This window comes from Liolophura sinensis, chromosome 7, assembly GCF_032854445.1.
Source record: "Liolophura sinensis isolate JHLJ2023 chromosome 7, CUHK_Ljap_v2, whole genome shotgun sequence".
Taxonomy (NCBI): Eukaryota; Metazoa; Mollusca; class Polyplacophora; order Chitonida; family Chitonidae; genus Liolophura; species Liolophura sinensis.
The window spans coordinates 55,920,129-55,943,265 of NC_088301.1; the positions used below are offsets into that span (position 1 = coordinate 55,920,129).

The 23,137-nt window shown below is 36.7% G+C and overlaps 2 protein-coding genes across 2 annotated transcripts; one reads left to right on the top strand and one right to left on the bottom strand.

Moving 5' to 3' along the window:
- Nucleotides 1-4,291: 4,291 nt before the first annotated feature.
- LOC135471590 (U6 snRNA-associated Sm-like protein LSm3) lies at nt 4,292-6,621 on the bottom strand. The gene is made up of 4 exons (XM_064750877.1): nt 6,599-6,621; nt 5,355-5,465; nt 4,836-4,931; nt 4,292-4,515 (listed from the first exon to the last, which is right to left on the bottom strand). The coding sequence occupies exons 1-4, from the start codon at nt 6,617-6,619 to the stop codon at nt 4,432-4,434; spliced, it is 312 nt and encodes a 103-aa protein (XP_064606947.1). The 5' UTR covers nt 6,620-6,621; the 3' UTR covers nt 4,292-4,431.
- Nucleotides 6,622-6,801: 180 nt separating this feature from the next.
- On the top strand, nt 6,802-22,386 carry LOC135469927 (transmembrane protein 209-like). Its single transcript, XM_064748569.1, has 16 exons — nt 6,802-6,922; nt 7,898-8,055; nt 9,206-9,264; nt 9,538-9,669; nt 10,199-10,419; nt 10,696-10,798; nt 12,875-12,967; nt 13,222-13,406; nt 15,722-15,784; nt 16,169-16,265; nt 16,870-16,995; nt 18,061-18,155; nt 18,719-18,833; nt 19,144-19,241; nt 19,497-19,570; nt 20,534-22,386. Exons 2-16 carry the CDS (start codon nt 7,919-7,921, stop codon nt 20,640-20,642), a joined length of 1,707 nt encoding a protein of 568 aa, XP_064604639.1. The 5' UTR covers nt 6,802-6,922; nt 7,898-7,918; the 3' UTR covers nt 20,643-22,386.
- Nucleotides 22,387-23,137: the final 751 nt, after the last annotated feature.

Genomic DNA, 23,137 nt, shown 5'->3' on the forward strand with positions numbered 1-23,137 from the left:
ACAAACCAAACTTGGCAACATACAATCTTTCTTTGCCATTTTTTGCGATGATACTTAGGTCTACATGGACATTTCTACTACTGGTAGGCCTCGTCAAGTCGATATATATACCATGTGCTAATGGTCCTTACGCTGTACAGGCACATACGTGTATGCAGATACTTTGACCTTCATGAAAAAACCACGCAAACACCTGCTCCAAAAGACATTCCTGACGTACGTCAAAATTTGAAATGTATGTTTAGAGCTTATTAGGAAATTAAAACTTTAGCTAACTCATGAACGTTATCTTCAGACAAATGTCAAACTTTCAACTTCCATTTAAAAAAAAAAAGCATTGTGACGAGACTTTAAATTAGTCAGTAATTGGGCGTGAAATTGACCTTTGAAGATCTGTACAAATCTCACGGAGCCAGTGTATGGTTAAGCCGTATATATAAGTATAGAATATATTTTGTTTCTATAAAACTCTATATACTGAAAAGCGACACCTGTTAACAAAAACTATAATATATAATTGCAAAAAAGTAAACTAGAAAATGACGTGTTGATTTTATGTATATACATACGCGTATATATACTAGTAAATGCTTACATGCATTGTTATCCAACCCATATACATGTGTGCAGCTGGATTCGTCAACCTGCATGATATACGGGTTCGGTAAACAGGGGCATAAACTAAATCATTGTCTAAAATCGTAAGATGATGTAAGCAGGAGATAAATGTCATGTATAAGCCTGGGTTTATATACATGTATTAACGGTCAGTGTTGCAGGTGTCAGATTTTTCTACATGAAATCAGATGCGGCAAATCCATTATGGGATTCTTCTTATAAATGTCCAAGGGTGGAATGCATATGTAGGGGAATTAAGAAATCACATAGCTGTTTCAATTCACCACCGACTTCCTATCACATTATTTGCTCAGCCCTACGTGGTGAATGCTTCTCCAATACATTGACTTATTAATGCAAGCGGCGTGCTCCCTAGAGTTTTTTTTTTTTTAATTTATTTCTGCGATGTGGGGAATTTTTCAGTGAAACTGAATGCTTTGACCCAAACTTAGTTATGTGTTTTCATGACATCTCTTTCCGCGGAGATCTTTTCAAGCATTGTTTGTGTCAAACTCAGAGCTACAAAAGCTGATCCATTCCAACTGGGAATGATTATAAATGTATGTTGTACTAAACAACCTGCTTGCCCACTTCATTCTTGATATCCAATCTCTTTTCACTGTTAATAGGAGAATTTCGATGTCGAAGGAATTTTTCATTTGTAAGCTGACAGCTGTTCTCGCCAAAGCATGCTACCAGCAAACACACTACAGTGGTCTTCCCTTTAGGATAGGAGCTGCCACTGAAGCCGACTATCCAAGACTTGAGGATCACCCCATTAGAACTTTAGAGAGATGGTCATCTAACTGTGATACAACCTATATCAGAACATCCTTATTTCTATATGCCAAGCATTAAGATCCCTATGTTGACATTAGTCTGAGCTATTTAGTATATATATTGTGTGAGGTAACTCCGCTCTGAGCTAGAGTTCATGCCAGGTCAGCTCTTACAGAGCCAAGAGCTCTGCCTTCACCGAGCTAAGACACTAAGTCATCCCTCGCTGAACTAAGTGCTTTGAATTAGAGATTGCGTTAAGTCAGCCCTCGTGGAGCTAAGATCTCTGAGCTAGAGCTTATGCTGTCAGCCTTCGTCGGGCTAAGACATTAAGTCAGCACACGCTGAACTTAAAAGCTCTTGTACAGCTTGTATTAAGTAAGCCATAGCTGGCTGCGAGCTCTGAGCTAGAGCTTGCCCAAAGTCAGCCCTCGTTGGGCCAAGAGCTCAGCTGAGAGATATGCTCTTGTAAGTAGTATTCACTGATAGGTAATATCTAAGTATATGTATCAGTGATTTGTATTGGTTGACCTGTGTGAGTTTTAGAAAAAAAATACATTTGTCATTTTCTTTTTTAAATTCAAATCTTCTCTTGGCTTGGTTGACAAATGAACCGTTACTTTTTAAAATGGCATTTTCAATTCGACCTAAATTGGACAACGAAATTGGTTTCGTCATTGACTTACAAAAGGACGATGCCTTCAAGCTTGAATTCCTTGTGTGATCTAAATATTTTTGTTCAGGTATTAGATATTACAGGTTAGAATGGTTACATGCTGGTGACTTGTACATTATATGGCTCGCACGGTAAAGGTATATCCATATAAAATCTGTATAGTCATTACGGGTAATCCCTTATTCTTGCCAAAAAAAATTTGGAGTGATTCGCCATATTTTTACGTTTGAAAATTAACACCTTTATCCCATGCACAACGCTCATATGTCATGTGACGTCACCTGGGAAGATCACTGACGTACTTGCCACTGTATTCTATTCAATATCCTGAACATTTACGTACAACCATACTATGCATGGTATATGCTCAGAACACCCCGATATTTACAAAGGGTTACGATAGGCTAAGCAGTATAGCTACCACGTGTGAATTCCATTATGTGGCATACTATCAATTTGCACCTGTGTAAAATGTGTTGTCAAATGTTATTTTCACATTACCTCGTATACTGAGAGACAAGAAGTCGACAGTTGGACTATAACCCATAAAATATAACCCGTCTCACCAATAATTAAAGCAGTCGTAAAACTGTCAACTGACATAATTTTGTTGAAAAAGTAGGAAACGGCCCGAAGCCCGAAATTCATGTTACCATTACTTGTCACGTTGCAACTACTCAAGTTCCAATTCAGTATGAAGAACCGTTTTGAAAAAACGCCCAGCGATGTCATGTTTCAAGTTTTAATTCAATGCAAAAAAACGGAGATAATTTAAAATAAGTCAAAGACGAAACGGCCTAAAACTTGAACATTGTATGTTACTTGTCATGGTAAGCCATGTGCAGGTTTCAATTACGCGCGATGGGTCAACGATTTTTAAACAATCTGATAAGTATAGGCGAAGTGTAAACCTGTAGTCCTCTCTCCCACTAAACGTCTACATGTCTTCCCATATCCACTCCATGAACAACCTTGTTGACTTGATTCTTCTGCCGCATAACTAATGTAGTTTTAATAATGAAGCCGATGAGCCCGATCATTTTGCGTAATTAAGCGGTACTTCAAGTTCAATGCTTGCTCCGTTTAAAAATTGTGCCAACGGGCAAATTTCATACAGTAATTTCAACTATTTTGACAATGCTTTCTACATATGAAAGGTAACCAGCCAGTCCTGTCAAAGTCTCAGAAATAAGCTGCATTAACTGCACAACATGATCTCACGTATTAGCGCTGATATCTGGCAACCTTGAACACATCTTCCAGTGACATTTAATCTTTCTAAATACACAAACTTAAAGCCTATCTGCAATATGAACATGGCTTATCTCGGCTAGAGATTCATTCCGACTGACACACAAAATGTAAACAAAAACTTTCCGACGAGACGTTAGAATTTAAACATTTATATTCGTTCGGTTTAACAATTTATAAGAAATAATTTAGTGTCGCACTGCATGCCAGTGTAAAACTTCAGTTTTATAACAAGCTTTATTTGTACATTTCATTCTTTCTTCGAGTAGCTGTTTTACAGTCCTCAGGCTTACCCAGACAGAAACTACAGTAAACCCCCACGCCTTACCAGTTACCCTAATTCTTCTAATTTTTGGGACATCAGAAAATCTGGTCTGCTTTTTTTTTTTAACCACTATTCATGTATTATAACAGAGATATTCAGTTTCTTTGGTCCACATGGTTAGCTCGTCTAATGAGAAACATATTCATATCTTTACTTTTCTGAAAAAAAGGAGAGAAATGTAATTCTTTGCACTCAGCAAAATAAAAATATCTGAAAAACTTCCTAACTTAAGCTGTAGCCAAACCAACAACTTCTTTTTGTTTGCTCTGGGCTTTACATCCCCTACATCCTTTATCACTACAGTGTCTTCTTCGCAGTTTTGTTGTTATTTGCTAGGACACCTTTTGGGTTTTATCATGCACACAGCACAAATTCTAGTCTGGAAAACTGACTTGAGCCAATCTGGTTTTCAATCCAGTGACCTCAGAGTAACCCGGCAGCACTGGTCAACTGTATAGACTATCTGTTCAACAGGTTAAATGTGAATGACTCTGGCTTTACCACAGACTAACAGTCTTGACCCATTCCTCCCTTCTTTGCGATCAAACCCCTTCCTGTAAGTATTAGGGTTATCATAAGAAATCTGTATGTACCGCGCTTTGACAGTAACATTAAATTATCACACATTTCAGCGACAAAAACAGTTTTCAGTAACTAAAATGATTTATTTCAAATAACATAAAAGTTGGCAAAGAAAGGAAATGATGTGTTTACATGAATGAAAAGTTTTAACTGATCCACAGTGTAGGACAAGTTGTCCGTGGTAAAAGATGAAATGTATGCTTTAAGTCCCTGTCCTCATTGGAGGGGAGACTAGAATCACACCATCTCCTCGAACAAACAGCATTGGGATGTTTCTCTTTGTGGACTGAAATGATAAAATAATAAAATACCCTCTTGTCAGAAGATATCTATCATTTTTTTCAACAATCTGAAAAACCTAATACACTATTTCAATTAGCTGATAAATGTCATACTAATTTTTAGGAGATAAAAGATTTGACTTTGTTAATGACATTACAACGATTATATTACAAATTAATTGGTTATGGTTTGAATCTTCTAAATTTCAGCTTTGTGAGACTTATACTGTTATCGTATTTTTTCATTGGTAAGCTTTATGCCTGCCAGAGGAAATCGAAATGCCTGGAGTAAACAACTGCTTTTTTGCCTGACAAGCCTTGTTACCTTATATATCTCTTCATATGTTTCTTCATCTATCTCAACAGTTGTCACTGTTTCTTCTACATCTCCAAGCACCATATTCAAATGCTGATCATAAGCCTGAAAAAGAAACAAATCAGATACATTTGAGTGCTTCCTTGTCTTAATCACGAAAATGCGGCAGTTAACTGAATAGCACAGATTGGAAATGATGTTCCATTCTCTTAATTTTATCCAAATTGTAATGTTGTGACGTGATAATCAAATGTAAATCTATTTGTAGATTTATCTGTTTTCGATTTGAAAGAGATTTACCATTGGCTTGAAACTGTGTTTGGTTTACCATAGGTTGCCGCTGTGGGTAAGTGACTAACCATGTATAGACAGAGGAGTTAAAATAGCCACCTGAGATTTGATGCAAGCCTAATGAATTAGATGCTGTGGATATCTTTATATCAAATTCATTTGGCTAGCTTTATGTGTATTTTGGCTTGCATATTTTTAGGAATGAAGCAAACCATTGCTACTTTTACTGACACTTACATGTAGTCTCCCTCGGAGTTCTCTGTCATTTCTCATTTTCACATAAATTCTTTCATCTAAACTGAGACGAACCAGATCAAGTGGTTCTTCCACTGTCTGCACAGGAATGGGCTAAAACAAAATGTAACAAAATTCAATTAGCTCTTGTCTTATAACCTAGTTGCTAAGTCATAGTAAAATGGTTCTCCCCTAACTGGGAGATGGATGGTTCCCCTCACTGTGAGGAATTTGCATTCAGCGAAGGTGGCTTGAGTAGCTGAATTTCTACCAATTCTAGGCTCGTGTGGATTTCCAGTAATGACACACAGGAACACCTGTGACTTTATATTGTTTACTTAGATTGCTCTGACATTAGGTTTGGCAAATCTTGTTCCATGAAGGATGGCCCCAAACCAACATCAGAGCGCACTCAGTTTAAAAACTTGATGCAGTTGCCGTGGTAGTTTGAGATAAAAATTTCCAATAAAATATGTCTCTAAGTCCTGAAGCATGCAAACACTTATTTATGTTCCTTACGTTTTCATCTGTCAACTTATCATAATCAACATGGTCAGTCCGCCTAGCTGCGGAATGTAACTTTGAAATTGACTCACACAAAGTGTTTGGAGGGAATAACTGTTGTAGGGAAAAACTGCTTCTAATGTGACAAGTCGATGGTAAACCACATTTACCGCATCTTCACATGCACATCCTTGGCGTAAATCGATGTCAACAGAGTGGTCCCATAATCAACTAACCTGTTCTGAGTCTCGCCGAACCAAAAACGATCCATGACAACCGCACAAATTCACAAAATAAATCAATTTTCAGACATAACACGCACTTTGGCCGAAAGCCGTCTGTATCCATTTTGATCACTTACGAGAACGAAATATAGGACTAGGCCTACATGTATTAAATACTCACACACACACACAACAATTGAACTGAAACAAGCTGAATGCGGATATTTCCATACGAAGATAGTCCTAAATGACCACGTGGTTTTGTTTATCCTTCGTATGACGCCTTCCTAGTAATGATGCAGACTTCGAAACTTTAGACTCATGCACTGCCACTCGGTGTCCAGTTTTCGCAAACATGTGTGCTTGAAACCACTATGTGTTAAACAAAACCGCAACAGTTATATATGTGTACATAAAATGCATACGCTTTGCTAGTTTATGCTTTGCTAGTAAATATTCTCAACTCTAAAAGCAAAATGTGGACATTTTAAATAAATAAACAGTTTCAATGTAAGCTACCTGCTCGCCATCGTCCGCCATAATTTTCATTGCAGAGGATAATGAAGGCTCGTTTAACAATGGCTAATTTCGATATTGTAAAAATCATTGAAAAATTTTTGCTTGATCTCAGCAAAATAACAGAAAATACATTTTGGAGTTACAAAATGAAATAAAAAAAATTCCCAGTGCGGAGCTGTTTTGGCTTGGAGGGGAAATTTGATGTAAAAACAACGTGCGCAAATGTACATGTAGCTGGGTAAGCGAGAATGTCAATGAGTGATGTTATGTATTGTACGCAGAAACAGTTGTTATTCATCACCGACCCCTATTGATTAAAGCGAGGTAATTTAAAGACTTTAAAGCATTTCAGAGTTAGCTGCATTTATATTTGCGAAACTTTGCACAAACTCCCGTCGCTTAGTGGCCATTCTACGTTATTGACCACAAGTACCACTTTTTTCCATACACACATTTGCAAGATTCTTTATTGTGATACGTTTTTTTGCATGTTGGTTAAACAGACACATCAAGTACAGGTACAGGTGTATAAACTCAAGTGATGGCATTATCCACTGCATAGTTACAGGTGAAGTGCCAAGCTTTACCTTTAGCAAAACTTGCCTAACAGGCCGCACATGCCTCACATTGTATTAGGCTGTGGAAGCTTTGATTCACTAAATTGTATTGATCAACATGACACATGACATTTACTGAAAGGAATGCATGAAAGATCCTGTTCTTTTGAATGTTGCTTGTATGTCTGGAAGTTCAAATTCAGCTTCACACTGAAGCCAAAGTGCTGTTTTATAATTAAATATTCTTGACCACAGTATAAAACCATAATTCGATAAATAAACAAAAATACCTCAAACAACCCCTGCCAAAGAAAAAAGTATCCAGATATTAAAGATGTAGGGGGGCCTATATAAATATATTTGTGTATTGTCAGTGTAATTTTGATATTTTCCACCTTTAATTCATATTAGTTGCATTTATCCAATATTTTAAACATTATTGATTCTGTCCAGAGGCTGTTCTTTTTTGAATAATGAGAAAGCATGCTTTTGCAGGTATATGTTATCATCACACACCTGGCAGAAGATAAAGAGTGTGATCCTAAATTCATAATCCCCAGACTTGATCATGTTGGGCATGTATCGTCAGAACACCTAGGTGGACCACCTTCAGTGGAGCAAATTTGAAACTTTGGAAAGTATTAATGGGGAATAGAAATGTATAGAAACATCTGACTTATTCTATATGTCTCTGTTTGTTTTTGGATGTTCTGTTCACTGCCATGTTACTTTGTACTTCCAGTGTACATTTTCAGTTGTCACTATGGTGTTGCCGGGCTGTCAGGAACACCCAGTAGTGTCCCAAACCTTCAGAAAGAAGCAGCAGTGGAAGTCCTCCAAGCAAGCGCTGTACTGGGCTCTGATTAACTTGATATTGGCTCTGACTGTCTATTGTGAAATGTAAGATGTCCTGTATTTTTTATTTAATGCTCAATAGCCTAACATCTTTTCATTAAGCAGATCTGAGAAAGGTTGTTATCTCATATTTATTATTACATTTTGATATTTCACATCCAGGTGCCGTGACAACAACTAAAAAAAAAAAAAAAAATCGAAAAGAAACATTTTGATCCTATCTGAGAAGAGCGGGATGATGTCATAATACACCTTCATTTAGTCAGCTTTAATATTCCTAAATAAAGCATGCATATTATGTAATATTGTATGAATACTAGTATTCTGTGAAATATAACGTCTGATATGATATGCTGTGTCAGATTCTGCCATTGTTTTTGGCCTTGTAGGGTTTTGGTATAATTTGTAGCATGGGATAGCTCCCATTTCATGTTCGCTTTAGGCTTGAGGGTGAGCTGAAATGGAGATGTGGCTATCTTGTATTAGAAAGGCTACATTTCAACATGTTTTGAAGCCTGGTGCCAAGTTTTACAAATTGTGCCATGTTTTTTATAAATTGTTGCTTTATAAAGTAGATTAATGAAGCCTGCACTATAATTTATTTATTTATTTGATTGTTGTTTTATGTCGTACTCAAGAATGTTTCACTTACATGACGGCGGCCAGCATTATGGTTGGAGGAAACCGGGCAGAGTCCGGGGGAAACAGACCTTCCCATTTACAGCGAGAGAGGAAGCCAGCATGAGCTGGACTTGAATTCACAGCGACCGCTTCTGGGTCATTACGCTGCACTAGTGCACCAACCAACTGAGCCACGGAGGCCCACCCCCCACCCTGCACTATAATGAAATCAACATTTATTTTCTCTTAACAAGATAGCTTTAATGCCCAAATTCAAAACAGGAGGACTAGTATCACATTATATGTTTTATGTTTTGTGTTTTTATTCAAAGAGCAGACTTACCTGAGATTTAATCAGCTTGTTACAGTTAATGATCTCTTTAGTAATTCACCCTACTTTTTTTCCCTACGTCCTTTGGCAGTGCGTTGGCACAGGGATTTAAACTCCAGAATGCAGAGTTTTTTGAGGTTTGAAGAGATTTTTCAGGTGCCTGGCCACCATCATGAACATTAATTATCATCAAATAAATCAGACACTTTTTAGTTTATTAACATATTTTGCTTTTCATTCCAGAGAGTTTAGTGTCATCAGCACTTCCCTTGATTTAAGTCATCCTCTTTTCAAAACTGTCGGTAGGTAAACCATTAAAGTTTGCTGCTTTCAAGAATAGAATTTCACCTAATATAATATTTTTGGAATGTGGTACTAAATCATTGCTGGAATGCTGAATGTTATGTACCGTAGTTCATTATTCTGTATAAACCAACTTTATTTCATAAAAAAAATAGAATTGTGTCCTATGAAACAGCTTTATAAATCCATTCCTGTATAATTTACTGCTGCGGAAAACTACCTCTGTGTTTATGGTATAATCGATTATCCTGTGAATTTCTTTGTCTTCGCAGAGTACATACTGGTAGTAGTGTTCACCCTAAATGTTGTGGTAGATGTCTTCAAATTCCTGTGGCCAAGACTTACAAGTTCACCTGTGGAACTGACACCAGAACAGCAGAAACTTCTAGGAATAAAAAATACAGGTATTGTGGCAGGCTACATTTGTCTTTTTCCATACTTTATCCTGTGGAACTTCCTGTAAGGGTTATGGCCATCTTTGATGGGGAACTATTGCAGCTGCTCACTTTGCTCAAGCTTGGTTTAAACCCCTTTTTTTTTGGATTGAACTCGTATATTTTATCCATTGGGTTATTTGAGTGGCTGTCTATCCCCTTTAAACAGCCTCTTCTGTGTCAAAACCTCTGCTTCTCTAAAGTAGGGATAAATGGTAGAAAATTGTTTCTTGATGAAATAGATCTTTAATGATAAATTCAAAAACTACCAAACAATGAGACAAAAAAATTGAGGTTATTCATGATCACCTTTGTCAGTGGACATTGAGCATGTTGCCACTTCTGTTGCATTTGGAAGCAGTCAGTGGCATTTGTCGGTCCCTTGTGCAGGCTTGTCTTTGCTCAAGACCAAACAAAGAGTGCTACACTAATTTTTTTTCAATGCTGCATTCAGTAGTGTGATATTATTTGAACTTTTTCTTTATATGTTTCTCATTAGAGCCAGGGTTTCAAGTTTCTCCCAGCAAGCCTATGACACCAGGCTCCCCGGAGAATAACCTGATATTTAGCACTAGTGGTTTATCAAATCACTCAGGGCTATCATCGCTGTCCGGGTCCCCAAGTCCACGTCGGATGAGTCCTTCCGGCAGTTTCTCTGCTTACAGTTTTCAGGCCAGTCCCTCACTGTCTGCTAGCACTCCCTATATGACCAGCTACATGGTAAGCCCTTTTCACCAGTGTAAAACTAATCTACATTTTGTATCATTAAAATGCAAATGTTTATATTTGGGGAATTTGAGGAGTGCAGACTTGAAGTATCAGTGCATGTATTGAAGTAACAAGCATTTGATTTGCAACCTTGGTTGAATTGTAAATTTATTTTTACTGTGTGTGTATTTATAAGATACACAAATTTTTGTTGTGATTCTGTGTTTTTGTTGTATAGTAGAAGACATGAAATATTAAATGTACTTGTTGGTTTTGTTATGGGTGCAGAACACAGGTTATAGCCCTTCATCATCCTTTGCCATGGGAGACAGACTGGATACAAGTGGAACCTTAAGATCAAGACATGTGTCACCTGTGCAGAGGTCTCCAGGCAAGTAAAAATTACCCATATACCCTAATTCCTCAACCTATTCGCATATGAAAAAGCAACTTTCAGTACAATTTATTAACGCTTATAATTAGATTTTGGAGACAAAACTAAATTAGTAGGATTGGTCATTTACAGGGCTTCACAAAAAGTACAATTTTATCAGTCTAGACAGAATAATGCCTTTGGAATATGCTTGACTGAACACATTACAAACCTGCAAAAAGGTTGAAGAATTACAGTACGTACACGTTAGTGGGAAGGTCTGCCAGCAACCCCCAGATGGTTGTGGGTTCCACCAGGCTCTGCCCAATTTCCCCCCCACCATATTGCTGGCTGTCGTCATTTAAGTGAAATATTCTTGAGTACCATGTAAAACACCAATCAAATAAATCAATAAATAAATACATTATGTACACATACATTCATGCACAGTAGTAATTTAATTCTTACCTTTTGTAATTTTGTATTAAATATTTTAAGTGAGTATCAGAAGATTCCTCATTAAAATAAATCTGTAGAATTGTTTGGAGTTAAGAAAGTTTATCGTTTCTGTATTATATGTTCAGACTTGATGGATTGATACCATATCCCAATTGACTTTATGGATTGATCTCACATTTGGCATAGGAATACCATATCCCAATTGACTTTATGGATTGATCTCACATTTGGCATAGGAATACCATATCCCAATTGAGTTTATGGATTGATCTCACATTTGGCATAGGAATACCATATTCCAATTGACTTTATGGATTGATCTCACATTTGGCATAGGAATACCATATCCCAATTGAGTTTATGGATTGATCTCACATTTGGCATAGGAATACCATATCCCAATTGACTTTATGGATTGAGCTCACATTTGGCATAGGAATACCATATCCCAATTGACTTTATGGATTGATCTCACATTTGGCATAGGAATACCATATCCCAATTGAGTTTATGGATTGATCTCACATTTGGCATAGGAATACCATATTCCAATTGACTTGATGGATTGATCTCACATTTGGCATGGGAATACCATATCCCAATTGACTTTATGGATTGATCGCAGATTTGGCATAGGAATACCATATCCCAATTGACTTTATGGATTGATCGCAGATTTGGCATAGGAATACCATATCCCAATTGACTTTATGGATTGATCGCAGATTTGGCATAGGAATACCATATCCCAATTGACTTGATGGATTGATCTCACATTTGGCATAGGAATACCATATTCCAATTGACTTTATGGATTGATCGCAGATTTGGCATAGGAATACCATATCCCAATTGACTTTATGGATTGATCGCAGATTTGGCATAGGAATACCATATCCCAATTGACTTGATGGATTGATCTCACATTTGGCATAGGAATACCATATTCCAATTGACTTTATGGATTGATCTCACATTTGGCATAGGAATACCATATCCCAATTGACTTGATGGATTGATCTCACATTTGGCATAGGAATACCATATTCCAATTGACTTTATGGATTGATCGCAGATTTGGCATAGGAATACCATATCCCAATTGACTTGATGGATTGATCTCACATTTGGCATAGGAATACCATATTCCAATGGACTTTATGGATTGATCTCACATTTGGCATAGGAATACCATATCCCAATTGAGTTTATGGATTGATCTCACATTTGGCATAGGAATACCATATCCCAATTGACTTTATGGATTGATCGCAGATTTACAGGATCTTGTCTTATTATCTTGTCATAATAATTGGTTTGGATTGCATTTTGTCCAGGTGTCACCATTTGTATGTATGTTCCATCTGTCTGTCCATTTGTGCGTTTTGTTCAAATTTTTATTTCCATGACAAAATTTGTTATGTGGATATTTTCTGTAGTTTGTTGACATGATGAATAAATTTGAATCAAACTAAGGATGTGATTAATACTCATTGCTTAGTTCACATGGATGCACTAAAATATTGTTACTGCATTATGAACTAATAGATTTCTTTCAGGTGTAGTTTTGTGTTATTATCAAACATCAATGGCTCTGAAATGCAGAGATCATCATTTCTCCTTTGTTTATTCCAGGTAACATTTCCTCAACAGACAGGATTACAGATGAAGATTCTCTTGCTTCATACCTTCAAGATCAAGATGATAAAATGTATAGGTCTAAACTCAGTACGTATTTTTGTCCTCTTTTCATTTCAGTGTACATTTCCTTGGATGAGATGAACATAGTTGACTGGTGAATTTTGTAATATAATGTCAAGGTATTTTTGTTCATGAGACAAATCTTTTCAGTGTAATTCTTATCAAATAAGGATTTCATGGACATTGCTAAACAAGGGTATTACAGTTCTACTGTAACTTTGGATTTGCTATATGCACACTTTCTCAATTATCAGAAACCCACAAGCATTTGTTCTGTGTAGGTGCCATCGATGCGTCAATGGCGAGCAATTACAGTTCTTCCTTCTGGAACTACAACCAACCTGTCACCGACTACAGCCATGTGCTCAGGAAATACCAGTATCAAGTGGCCAGTCGTTCACCCCAGTTCTCCAGCTTCCGAACTCTTGATGATTCCTTTCAGGAGATCCCTTACTGCGCCAGTGAGGTGAGAGAAAAACACCAATCAGTGTTAACCCTATCCACACATCTGGGATAAGAAATGATGAAAAAGTCACCATATTTATTCCTCTTTATTGAGAATATCAAGGTTATAGCATCATTCAAGGTTAGGTAGCTATAGTAGCTCTATTTTTAAGGTGCACGACTTCTAAAGACATCAGGTACATGATGGCCGTGGTGGACCATTACACATTCTTGTATTCTTTGAATGTGACCTATAGGAAAGTACCTTTCCAAAAATGTTGGTTTACTCTGAGCTCTGAGTTTCCTCCACCCATAAAACATTTCATGATATCAATGAAATATTTATTGAAACATGTTTCTATTATGATATCTACAACAATGATTTTGTTTCAGCCTTCATGTTTTCACTGTAAGAGATAATAATGCAGAAAAAGCATGGGAACAGGCTGAATGGTATCTAAAAGAAGAAGGCCCAACTGGTAGATCACTAAGCGCAGTGAAAAGGCGATATATAAATGTAGGCAAGGTTTTAAATCCAAGCAAAATTACTTCTTATTATATTTATCCTAAACCACATACTATGAGTAAGAGTAAGTGCCAGGGCCTCATTTTAAGGAGCGCGATCGCTCTTGCGCGCCTCTGTGTGCCTGATCCATTACCCAGGTACACTTTTTATCTTAAAAATCTCCATTCGTCTTTAATCACATCAGGTGTGCTATTGGGAATCAACAGGGCTTTCTTAGCAAAGCTTCTGATTGGATAAGGCTGGAGTCCCCCCTCATCAGTTATTATAGCCGAATCATATTTAGTCTCGCGTACCTTGCCAGTCACTTTTTGTAGACAGCCTTAGAGGATGTGTATGAGTCATATTTGGTGCAGAAAAAGGCACATCACAACTGTGACATATAAAACTTTTGACAAATGGAACATTTTGGTGGTGGTGGTGGTGGGATAGGCGTCCATTTAATGTCACTGTGCCAAGACAGCCACAAATGGACAGTGCCATTGAACAGCCGCCAGTGGTCGCCTATAAAAAAAACTGCTGAAAACTACTTACAAGAAAGCATCCAGTTACTACCAGACTTCACTAAAATTATCAACATGTGATGCTGATGGGTCTCTCATTTTCATTTATAGTCTTGTTCCAAACACAGGATGTCATAATCTATAGATATGATTACTGAGCTACATGTAGGTATCAATAGACTTATTTATTCATCAACATTTAGTTAGTTGCATCTTAAACAGATAAAACACAGACATTCAGGATGTTTGAGTAATCAATATGTTCTTTTTGCTTCCAAGCGCTACTCGACTTCATAGCTTTCAGATTAGTTGTTTCCAGTCACTCTCCTTCAACTCATCTGAGGAGAGTGAAATCACACCAGGAGAGCTACGTATCACTCTCCTATTTGTAAAAATGAAGCCCTGAAGTGCCATTCATTGTGGACTGTGCAAGGGGGTGTCTTGTCTATGTGAAGATAGAATGGGGGTCTGCAATGGCTTGCTGCACTCATTGGCATGACACGCACTTTTGTCAAAATTCAGCAAGTCTTCAAAGAAACCGAAACCTTGCATTCTGTCGGCTGTAAGTTAAGATTACATCTGTCACTTACAGCATGTGTTATCGAACTCTTGAACAGACAGAGTAAACCACAAAGAGACACAAAGCCCCAAAGATTATTCCTCAAATGTAGTTGGCTGGTATCCCAGATTGCAAGCTTTAGAACCTATAAAACTCAGGGCCTAATTGTTCAAAATTGGTTAAAGACTTAATACCAGATTTAACTTTAAGCCAAGTCTTCAGTTTTAGTACTTAGCGTAAAATAAATTCCCAGGGCTCTGCCCGCTTTCCACCCACCATAATGCTAGCTGATGTCATATAAGTGAAATATTCTTGAGTACAGTGAAAAACACCAATCAGATAAATAAGTGAAATAATTTCGCACCAGTATATTACATATGAACTAAAACTCTGGATGTTATACTTTAACTTTGGAAACTGCATTGGCTGCTGAGTTTGGCTCAAATTTTAAATGCAAAATATGACTTACTACCAGTATTAGCTAATACACTTTCGAACAACTGGGCCCAGGTGTGAAAGAAGTAGCCAAAACTATGGGTTGGTCATCTTCAATTGCCAAAATCTTCACGTGTCAAGTTTTCTTGTACCAGCCTGATCAGCCTTTAATACATTTGCTTGTATAATGGCTATAAACCATGGTCCATTTCATTCATACAAATGCATTAGTAATGGTTTAAGTAATGTACCAGTTCATTCTTTACCATTATGAATTGCTTTTCTGTTATATAGTTTGATTCTTTTTCCCATTGCAGGTTTTTGGTAAATTTGGTGTGACAGATGATGACTTGACAATCTGGATTGAAAATCTTAGAAGGGTAATGGCACTTCCAGTGTCTGCTCAAGTAAATCAGCATGACATAACAGTAATAGTATTGCTTCCAACCATAACAAGTTGACATGGCTTATTCTGTCTCATGTGAAAACATAATTACGAGTTGCGATCACCGCAATTATTGTGTACATAACAGTCCTGATGTGGAGAAAACCAGACAATAAATACCTACATATTTGGTATTTACCAGGCACCTCTGTCAGCAGTCATCTGTGTGTTGAAAATTTAACATATTAAAAGTCTTAATATGCAGTGATAATTATGAAATATGTATACTGTATGACAGTGTCTGTAACTTGCTAAACACTTAAATATGGCTGTAGTCTCAAGAGCTTGACTGTCCAGTAAATGGGATTTGTGTTGCCAGTGGATTTGCCTGACTGTAGTGAGTCGCCTGGTGTCTGAAATAGAAGCGATCAACAGTGCCCTGACCAGAATTGGTTGTGATGAAATGCTCATAGGGGGTAAGCAAACTTCCTTTTTATTTTGTTTTCATGATGTTTGTATGTTTTTATGATTTTCATTTATGGTAGATGATGTTATTCTGTGATCTTATCAGGCAAAGATAATACAAATTTCTGGTGTTTGCTTTTCTCGTCCATATAGTTTCATGATTAACACCACAAAGTATAAATCTTTCTTCTGAATATTTTAAATATGAGTATCAGTCATTTGACTGGTTTGCACACCTGAGTAGAAGATGGACTAAAGTTAATTCCATGTTACAAATCTAATTTAGTACAGTAAGGTCACCTACATAGCTACTGCTTTGATGCAGGTAAGTACTTAAGGTTAGGTGACACTGTAAGTTATTTAATAGGCTCTGATATCATCCATGCATCGATCAATACAGGCAATCTCTTCATACCTGTTGGATAATTTGCTTGAAAACATGCACTTAGCATGTCAGTTGAATTTGATTTAAACTCGCACATAACTGAGTCTCTTGGTCAGCTAGAGAGTACGCTGTTTATGAATTCATGTTGGCCTAAAGGAAAAAAGTTACAGAGCTGTACAACATTTTAATTTTTAATTAACTGTTAATCACAAACAAATTTCACTTTGCAGAAGTTAGCGTGACAACTTTAAAAAGACTGGCATTAACCAAAGCACAGTATGTCCCGTCACTGAATGCAGTAGTGCCATACCTGGATTTTGGATCAAACCAAGAGTACATTGTGAAAAGAATAAAACGTAAGTAAGGCAATTCTAAATGGTACACACAATTCCACAGCTGGTGTTGAAGGCTTTGATGATAGATTGTCTGGCCACTTTCACAAAATTGTATTATTCTGATACCTTGTAAGTTTTGTTTTTGGAAAAATCTTTGTCTAGGTGATATAACCTATTAATGTGAAGTGATTTACCAGAAACATTACAAAGCACTGATTCACATAGTTTTGTACAGTTTAGCATAAGTCACCTTCATTTCTACACTATGCCTGATTCTAACTAACTTCTGATCAGGCTGTTAGCGTTACCTTCCTAACGTTTGTGGAGGAGCAGGGAGGAGATTATGTCTGGAAGTATGTAGGGTTTCAGTTGGGGTGAAAGGATTGCGGTACGATGTCAAAGACCTATCAAATAATAAATGAAAGTATTGTGCTATTTTTTGACATCCGTTGTGGTATTATGGTATTCTGAAAATCATTCATAATTCACCATACTATTTATGTTTTCTGTTTAGTAGTTGCCCTACCAGTACGGAAGGGGAATTTAGGTTTACCAGTTGTGTTTCAGTCATCCTGTTTCTTCATTACTCCATCACTTAATTAGACAGTTTCCTGTACTTTCCTGTACTTCGTTTTTTGTAAAGCAGTTCATCACATTGAATTGAAACTGGTGCTTGGCTTCACCATGATGAGTTGCAGATCAAGTTCATGTTTCAGGCTGTTAATTTTTTTTTCAACCAAGCACCAGACGGAGTGTTTTTGTGGTGTGTTGAACTGTTTCAAAACATGTGTCATACTGGATTAAGTTAAACAGTTTTCAAAAAAAAAACTGTTCAAACTGTATTTAAATGGTACTGCAGCAGGTAAGTGGTGTACAGATAAAGGCCTTAAACTGATACTTTGGCTTAGTTTTTCTGATGAGACATTAATCATGCTTAACACAAAAACCTCTTAGTTACCCCAGTAAGATGGGTAAATAAATCAGAATCAAGCAAAAATGTGTGGCTTGAAAAATGATGAGCTTCAGTTGAATCCAGTGGTAGTTCGAGTTTAATTTTTACGTAATTCCATTTAATAACCCTTGTAGATTTATCACTTGGTGGCTGTATGAGCGATTATGACTGGAATGGAGGAGGGAACTATGGGAAACCCTGGGGAGAGCACCTGCCCACAGATGCAGCGGTAAGCTGGACAAAAATCAGGTGGTAATTGTGGAGGACAAAAGGATCCGCTAGTCTCTAAATTGAAAGTTAATGTCTTGCATGTTTTGACCCTAGATGCTTTATGGTAAAAAGTTAGTGTGAGTTCTGCATGACAGGAGAAGCGGGACTTATGAGCGAAATAGACAGTGAGGACAATGATGAGTTGAATTAACAAGATACTTTTTGTAAGTAGAAAATTGCCCTATTTCGTCTAATTTTTAGGACACCTGGTCTGCTCATTTTAACCAATGTATATTTAATTGTAGCAGTAATAGTGAGTTTCTGGTTTCTCACATGGCTAGACCATCTAATGAACAACATACTCACATATTTACTTTTCCAAAAGACTGATAAAGAAACGTAATATTCTACTTTCAACACTACTAATGTATCAGTCCCAAAAACTGGAAGAATTGGGGTATTACCAACTTCTCATGGAAGAAACCAAGAGTCATGGTCAAAATTTACATTTTTAATAGGCTCATGGAACTTTTGATTGTTGTTGTTGGGTGGGATATGTTTTTATGGCTTCTTCTCTTGCAGCTCATCGCTCACTTGTTTTGCACCTACCTGGACTCATTGTTACCCGCTGATCCAAAGTATCTTGATGGAAAAACTTTTACAAGCCAGTACTTTTTGAAAACACCAGATAAGCCAAGTAAGTTAATCAAGTAAAATTTTTTTTTTTAAGTAGTATTCCTTTTATGGAATTATTATGGGGAGGTTATGAGTGAAAAAAATAAAAGGAGATAAAGTAAATTTTCAAGTATGTTTTAAAGTTGTTTAGATGACAGATTGGCTCTGGATAGCATTTTCAACCAATCACAGTTTTTAGTTTCCAAGTACTTATTCCCGCAGAAAAGATCAGATAGGCCTTGCTCAGTCCCGGCGAAGACCATGAAGATTATGCAAAGCATAATAAGAGTATTGCATATTGTAAGATGACTTTTGTTGTTTATTTCAATCAGATTTGAAGAAAGCAGACAACTTACTTTTGTACCAGGCAAAGATAAACCCACCTCATTTTAATGTAGTAATAGGTGAAGAAACCTGGACTTTGCCAAAGGTAAATATTTGAATGTTTGATTGCACTTACAGAGCTGTGGTTTGTACTGTATGTATTTCATCAGTGTACAAAATAATTTCATAATTAAGGCACAAAAAAGTGTGTAAGGCTGATATTTCCTTGCACCTTCAAATGAAGGAGGTATGGAAAATAAAGTAAATTTTCTCTTGCAGGTAGTGCAAATCAGTATTTGACTTTTATAAAACTGCAGAGTTTGTTGAATTTAAAGAATGCATTGTGATGTTTGCATTTCAGGGAAGGAACAACCTTTTCTACGCCATATTGTTGTTTCTGTACCACATAAAGACTAAGGAGCATGGGATGTTAGGGTGAGTATAAAGCCCTTCAGTAAATAAAAGTATGAAATTCTCAAAGCCCAAGCCGATATGACCGAGCTGACTGGCACCACAGTTATTGCCTAGAGTTTAGAGAGCCTACCCAAGTTTGAAAAAATGGGATTTTCATGAATCAAGGAAGGACTGTTGTGAACCAGTAAAACAAATAAAAAGAAATAAAGAAATTGATTGTAACTGGGGTTTTGTGTGTGTGTGCCAGGAAGCCTTAAAATTGAAAATCAGCTAGGCAAACATACTGTGGGCTCATTCATAGTCTACAAAAGCAAGAGATTGTGTATACATATAGCATGCTGGCTTACTCTTAAAGGATTTTTTTTCCAGCACCTTTGAAATTCTTGATGAACTGTTGTAATTGTGGCAAAGTGTATCTGGTACATTTAAGATCATTTTGCTTTGCTTGAAGCATGTAAAGCTGTAGAATATTTATTCAGAGTATAATGGAAAATGTGAATTTTGGATCTGAAAAAGGCTGGATATTGAAATCATTACGTGTACATAAATTGTCAAAAGGTCACTGCCATTCAGAATTCCATGCAGTACTGTACCGATAATATTATGATTTCTTTTTTAAGTTTTAATGGATTTTTAGATGCTCAAAATAATATGACAAAACCAGGTCTCTAAAACCAGCTTTACAAAGTAATTGCCTTGTGCAATTGTAGGACAAACATGACAAAATGTTAAAAATAACAACAACAACAAAAAAAGTATTGCTGTTTTCTTGAAGCACACATAATTTTTTGACTTGAGGTACACTTTAAATTGTGCAAACTTTGGTTTCAAGTGTTATGTTTGGTTAAAAACATTAAAAATATATATATATAAAATGTGAATGTTTATGGTCTTTAATGTGACATAGGCCTATACATGTACATCATGTTTGTGCTGTCTTTGTCTTAAGTACTGTAAATGGTAACATTGGATGTCATCTTTCAGGAGGATCAACCTGGGTCTGTCGGGAGTGAATGTGTTGTGGGTGCTGGACAGCCAAGGCTTTCGCAGAGGAGACAAATTCAATTCTCCTGGGGCAAGCAATGGCATTTAAGACCTATGCACAAGCAATGCGATCCATTTAAGAGGTTTGTGGTTCCTGTGAACATTTGGAATGCTTGTTTGTGATGACACTGTCATTAGTCAAACTGGGGACAGATGTACTGCCTGGAATGAGAAACTCCATCATGACCAGTGCAAATATATGTATCATATAACTGAGGTCAGTCTATTGTCTTGTAAATATGTACATTTGACTGAAAAAAAAGGAATTCTTGTAATTTTACATGACATTTCAGGTTGACAGTCTGATCGTGAATTTGAAGTGATGTATCATTGCCAGATTTTTTCGAGTTGAATGGCAAGATGTCGCATTTTCCCAGCATATGACAGTTGAAAACAAAATGTCTCTCGCCAAACACAGATGTCATTTATTAAAGTGAATGATTATGATAAGATTTATTGAAATGTTTCTTAAGTTTGAAAGTCTTTAATGTCATGCTCTAAGATGTTTAATGTCTTGTATAATTTTTCACCCTTACACATGATATTTGTCTGAAATGCGGTGAGACAAGCTTCCATAAAGTATTAAAGTTACTAGTTGCAGAGTGTTAACTCGCATTTGAGCAGTACAAGAGTTATGGAGAGAAATAGCCCGAAATGTTGGTACGGGAAATTTACTATTATTCACATGAAAACTTTCTTAGCATTAACTTTGGTCAACTTAATTTTCCCACAAATAGCTAACCTGTTGCTATGCTGGTCTAACCAAAAGCGATCCATGGCAATCACACATGTTCACGAAAAGGACATTTTTAGAGTCTGCACTGCTGTTGCCGCCGTCTTCATCTCGTCTTCTTCTCGTCTTCTTCATGTGATCTATGTGGGCATTGGTATTCAAAATGTCATTGAAGGGAGATAATCCATGGACTCTCTGCCACGTCTTTATTTACATTTTGCTGAAGTCATGACCTCAAAGTCAGTCCTGCTCAATTAGCATGATGGCAGCGAGCTCAGCAGCTGCGGTTGGTTACTGTATGATTACCCTGACAACATAGTTGACGTCAACTTGTAGGTTTAATAAGGTTTAATAAGCGTATAGACAGCAGTAAATGTTCTTACGATAAACATTTGGGGCTGTTTCTCACTGTAACTCTTAAACTGCCTTGGTCAAATGAAGGTTTAAATACTCCATAATTATGAATTTCCAAGCAGGATTTTTCCGGATCCATGTTAACTCAGCATGATTGTAGTCTGTCAGTACAATCCATACATTTGTAGAAGTTTAATCAATGAATTTTTCAAAATTTCAATTTAAAAGCTTCTTCATGTTTAATGATTACTGATGGAGTTCTGTAGTTCCAGGTAGTGTTTATGGTGCTATTGAAATGTTTTTCTGGACTAGTTTATAAACCACTCCAAATCAAATATGTGAGGTAATGTTTAATGACCATCATCACCAATGAAAGGAAGTTAAGTGAATAAAGCTTGATGTAGGAGATGGGTGCAATCGTAGAAATGAATCAGAAAATATTGTAGATGCATGTACGTGTGAAATTTATTGTGACATCTTAAAATTCTATCTCACCCAATGCATTACCATTTGTAGAAAAAGGTGTTAGTTCTTAATCGGATATAAAAAAATAAAGTTTTTTGTAAGAATACAAAACTTCAACATAAATGATGGTTGTACAGTAATATTTTTATGAACATGGTTTATTTTGTGAATATTTAAGTTACCATTGGGTGAAAGCTGGGGGCAAAATGTGCTGAACAAAGACGGTTTCCAGGCAATGAATAAATGGAACTTGTTTCAAATGTTGTTGGTGTTTGTTTTTTCATTTAATGTCTTGATTTTGTGAAAATTTGTCAGCAATACAAGGAAAACATCAGGAAACCTTTTTGTGCTTCTGAAAGGTTATTTTTCCTTACCAGTGTTCAGGTGAAATACTGTGTATTATCTTAAAGATTATAGTGCTGTAGAAAAGATCTTTATATGAAGACGTTTACAGATGCAGTTTGATACCAGGCAGCACATGTAGCATACACTGACCGGTTCACATCCAGTTATTTGTCAGGAGGCTGTGTTCAAATTTGCAGAAAGCCAGTAATGTTGGTCTTGCACAAGATGAACATTTGGATTTGTGTGTCTCATCAATGCAACAACTAAGCTCTGGGGTGATGATTGCAAGGCAAAGTTTACATATTAAAGGCCTACTTGCTGGGGGAAGTTTATATCTTATAGGCTTACGAGCCAGGTGAAGTTTATATCAGACAAGGCATTGCTTATGAATTAAAAGTTCTTGGTTTATTGTCACGACGTGTTGATGCAGATACATCGCTATCAAGTGATGACTTGATAATGATGCTGGTATCTGCATTGAAACGTTGTGACAATAAACCAAGAAATTGTAAATCCATAAGCAATGCCTTGTCCAGTGTACTTCCGGCCAACTTCTAAATGTCACTAAAACAAAAAGTTTATATATTATAGGCCTACTTGCCATGGGAAGGTTTTTATCTTATAGGCCTGTTTGCTGGGAATTGTTT

Bases quoted from the DNA above. Each gene is read 5' to 3' on its own strand.
- LOC135471590 (XM_064750877.1), bottom strand. From the start codon at position 6,619: ATGGCGGACGATGGCGAGCAG. The intron at 4,932-5,354 runs GTAAGTGTCAGT...TTTCTTTTTCAG, and splicing joins AACTCCGAGGGAGACTACAT to GCTTATGATCAGCATTTGAA. The intron at 4,516-4,835 runs GTAACAAGGCTT...TTATCATTTCAG, and splicing joins CATATGAAGAGATATATAAG to TCCACAAAGAGAAACATCCC.
- LOC135469927 (XM_064748569.1), top strand. From the start codon at position 7,919: ATGGTGTTGCCGGGCTGTCAGGAACACCCAGTAGTGTCCCAAACCTTC. The intron at 16,996-18,060 runs GTAAGTAAGGCA...TAACCCTTGTAG, and splicing joins CATTGTGAAAAGAATAAAAC to ATTTATCACTTGGTGGCTGT. The intron at 19,571-20,533 runs GTGAGTATAAAG...GTCATCTTTCAG, and splicing joins AAGGAGCATGGGATGTTAGG to GAGGATCAACCTGGGTCTGT.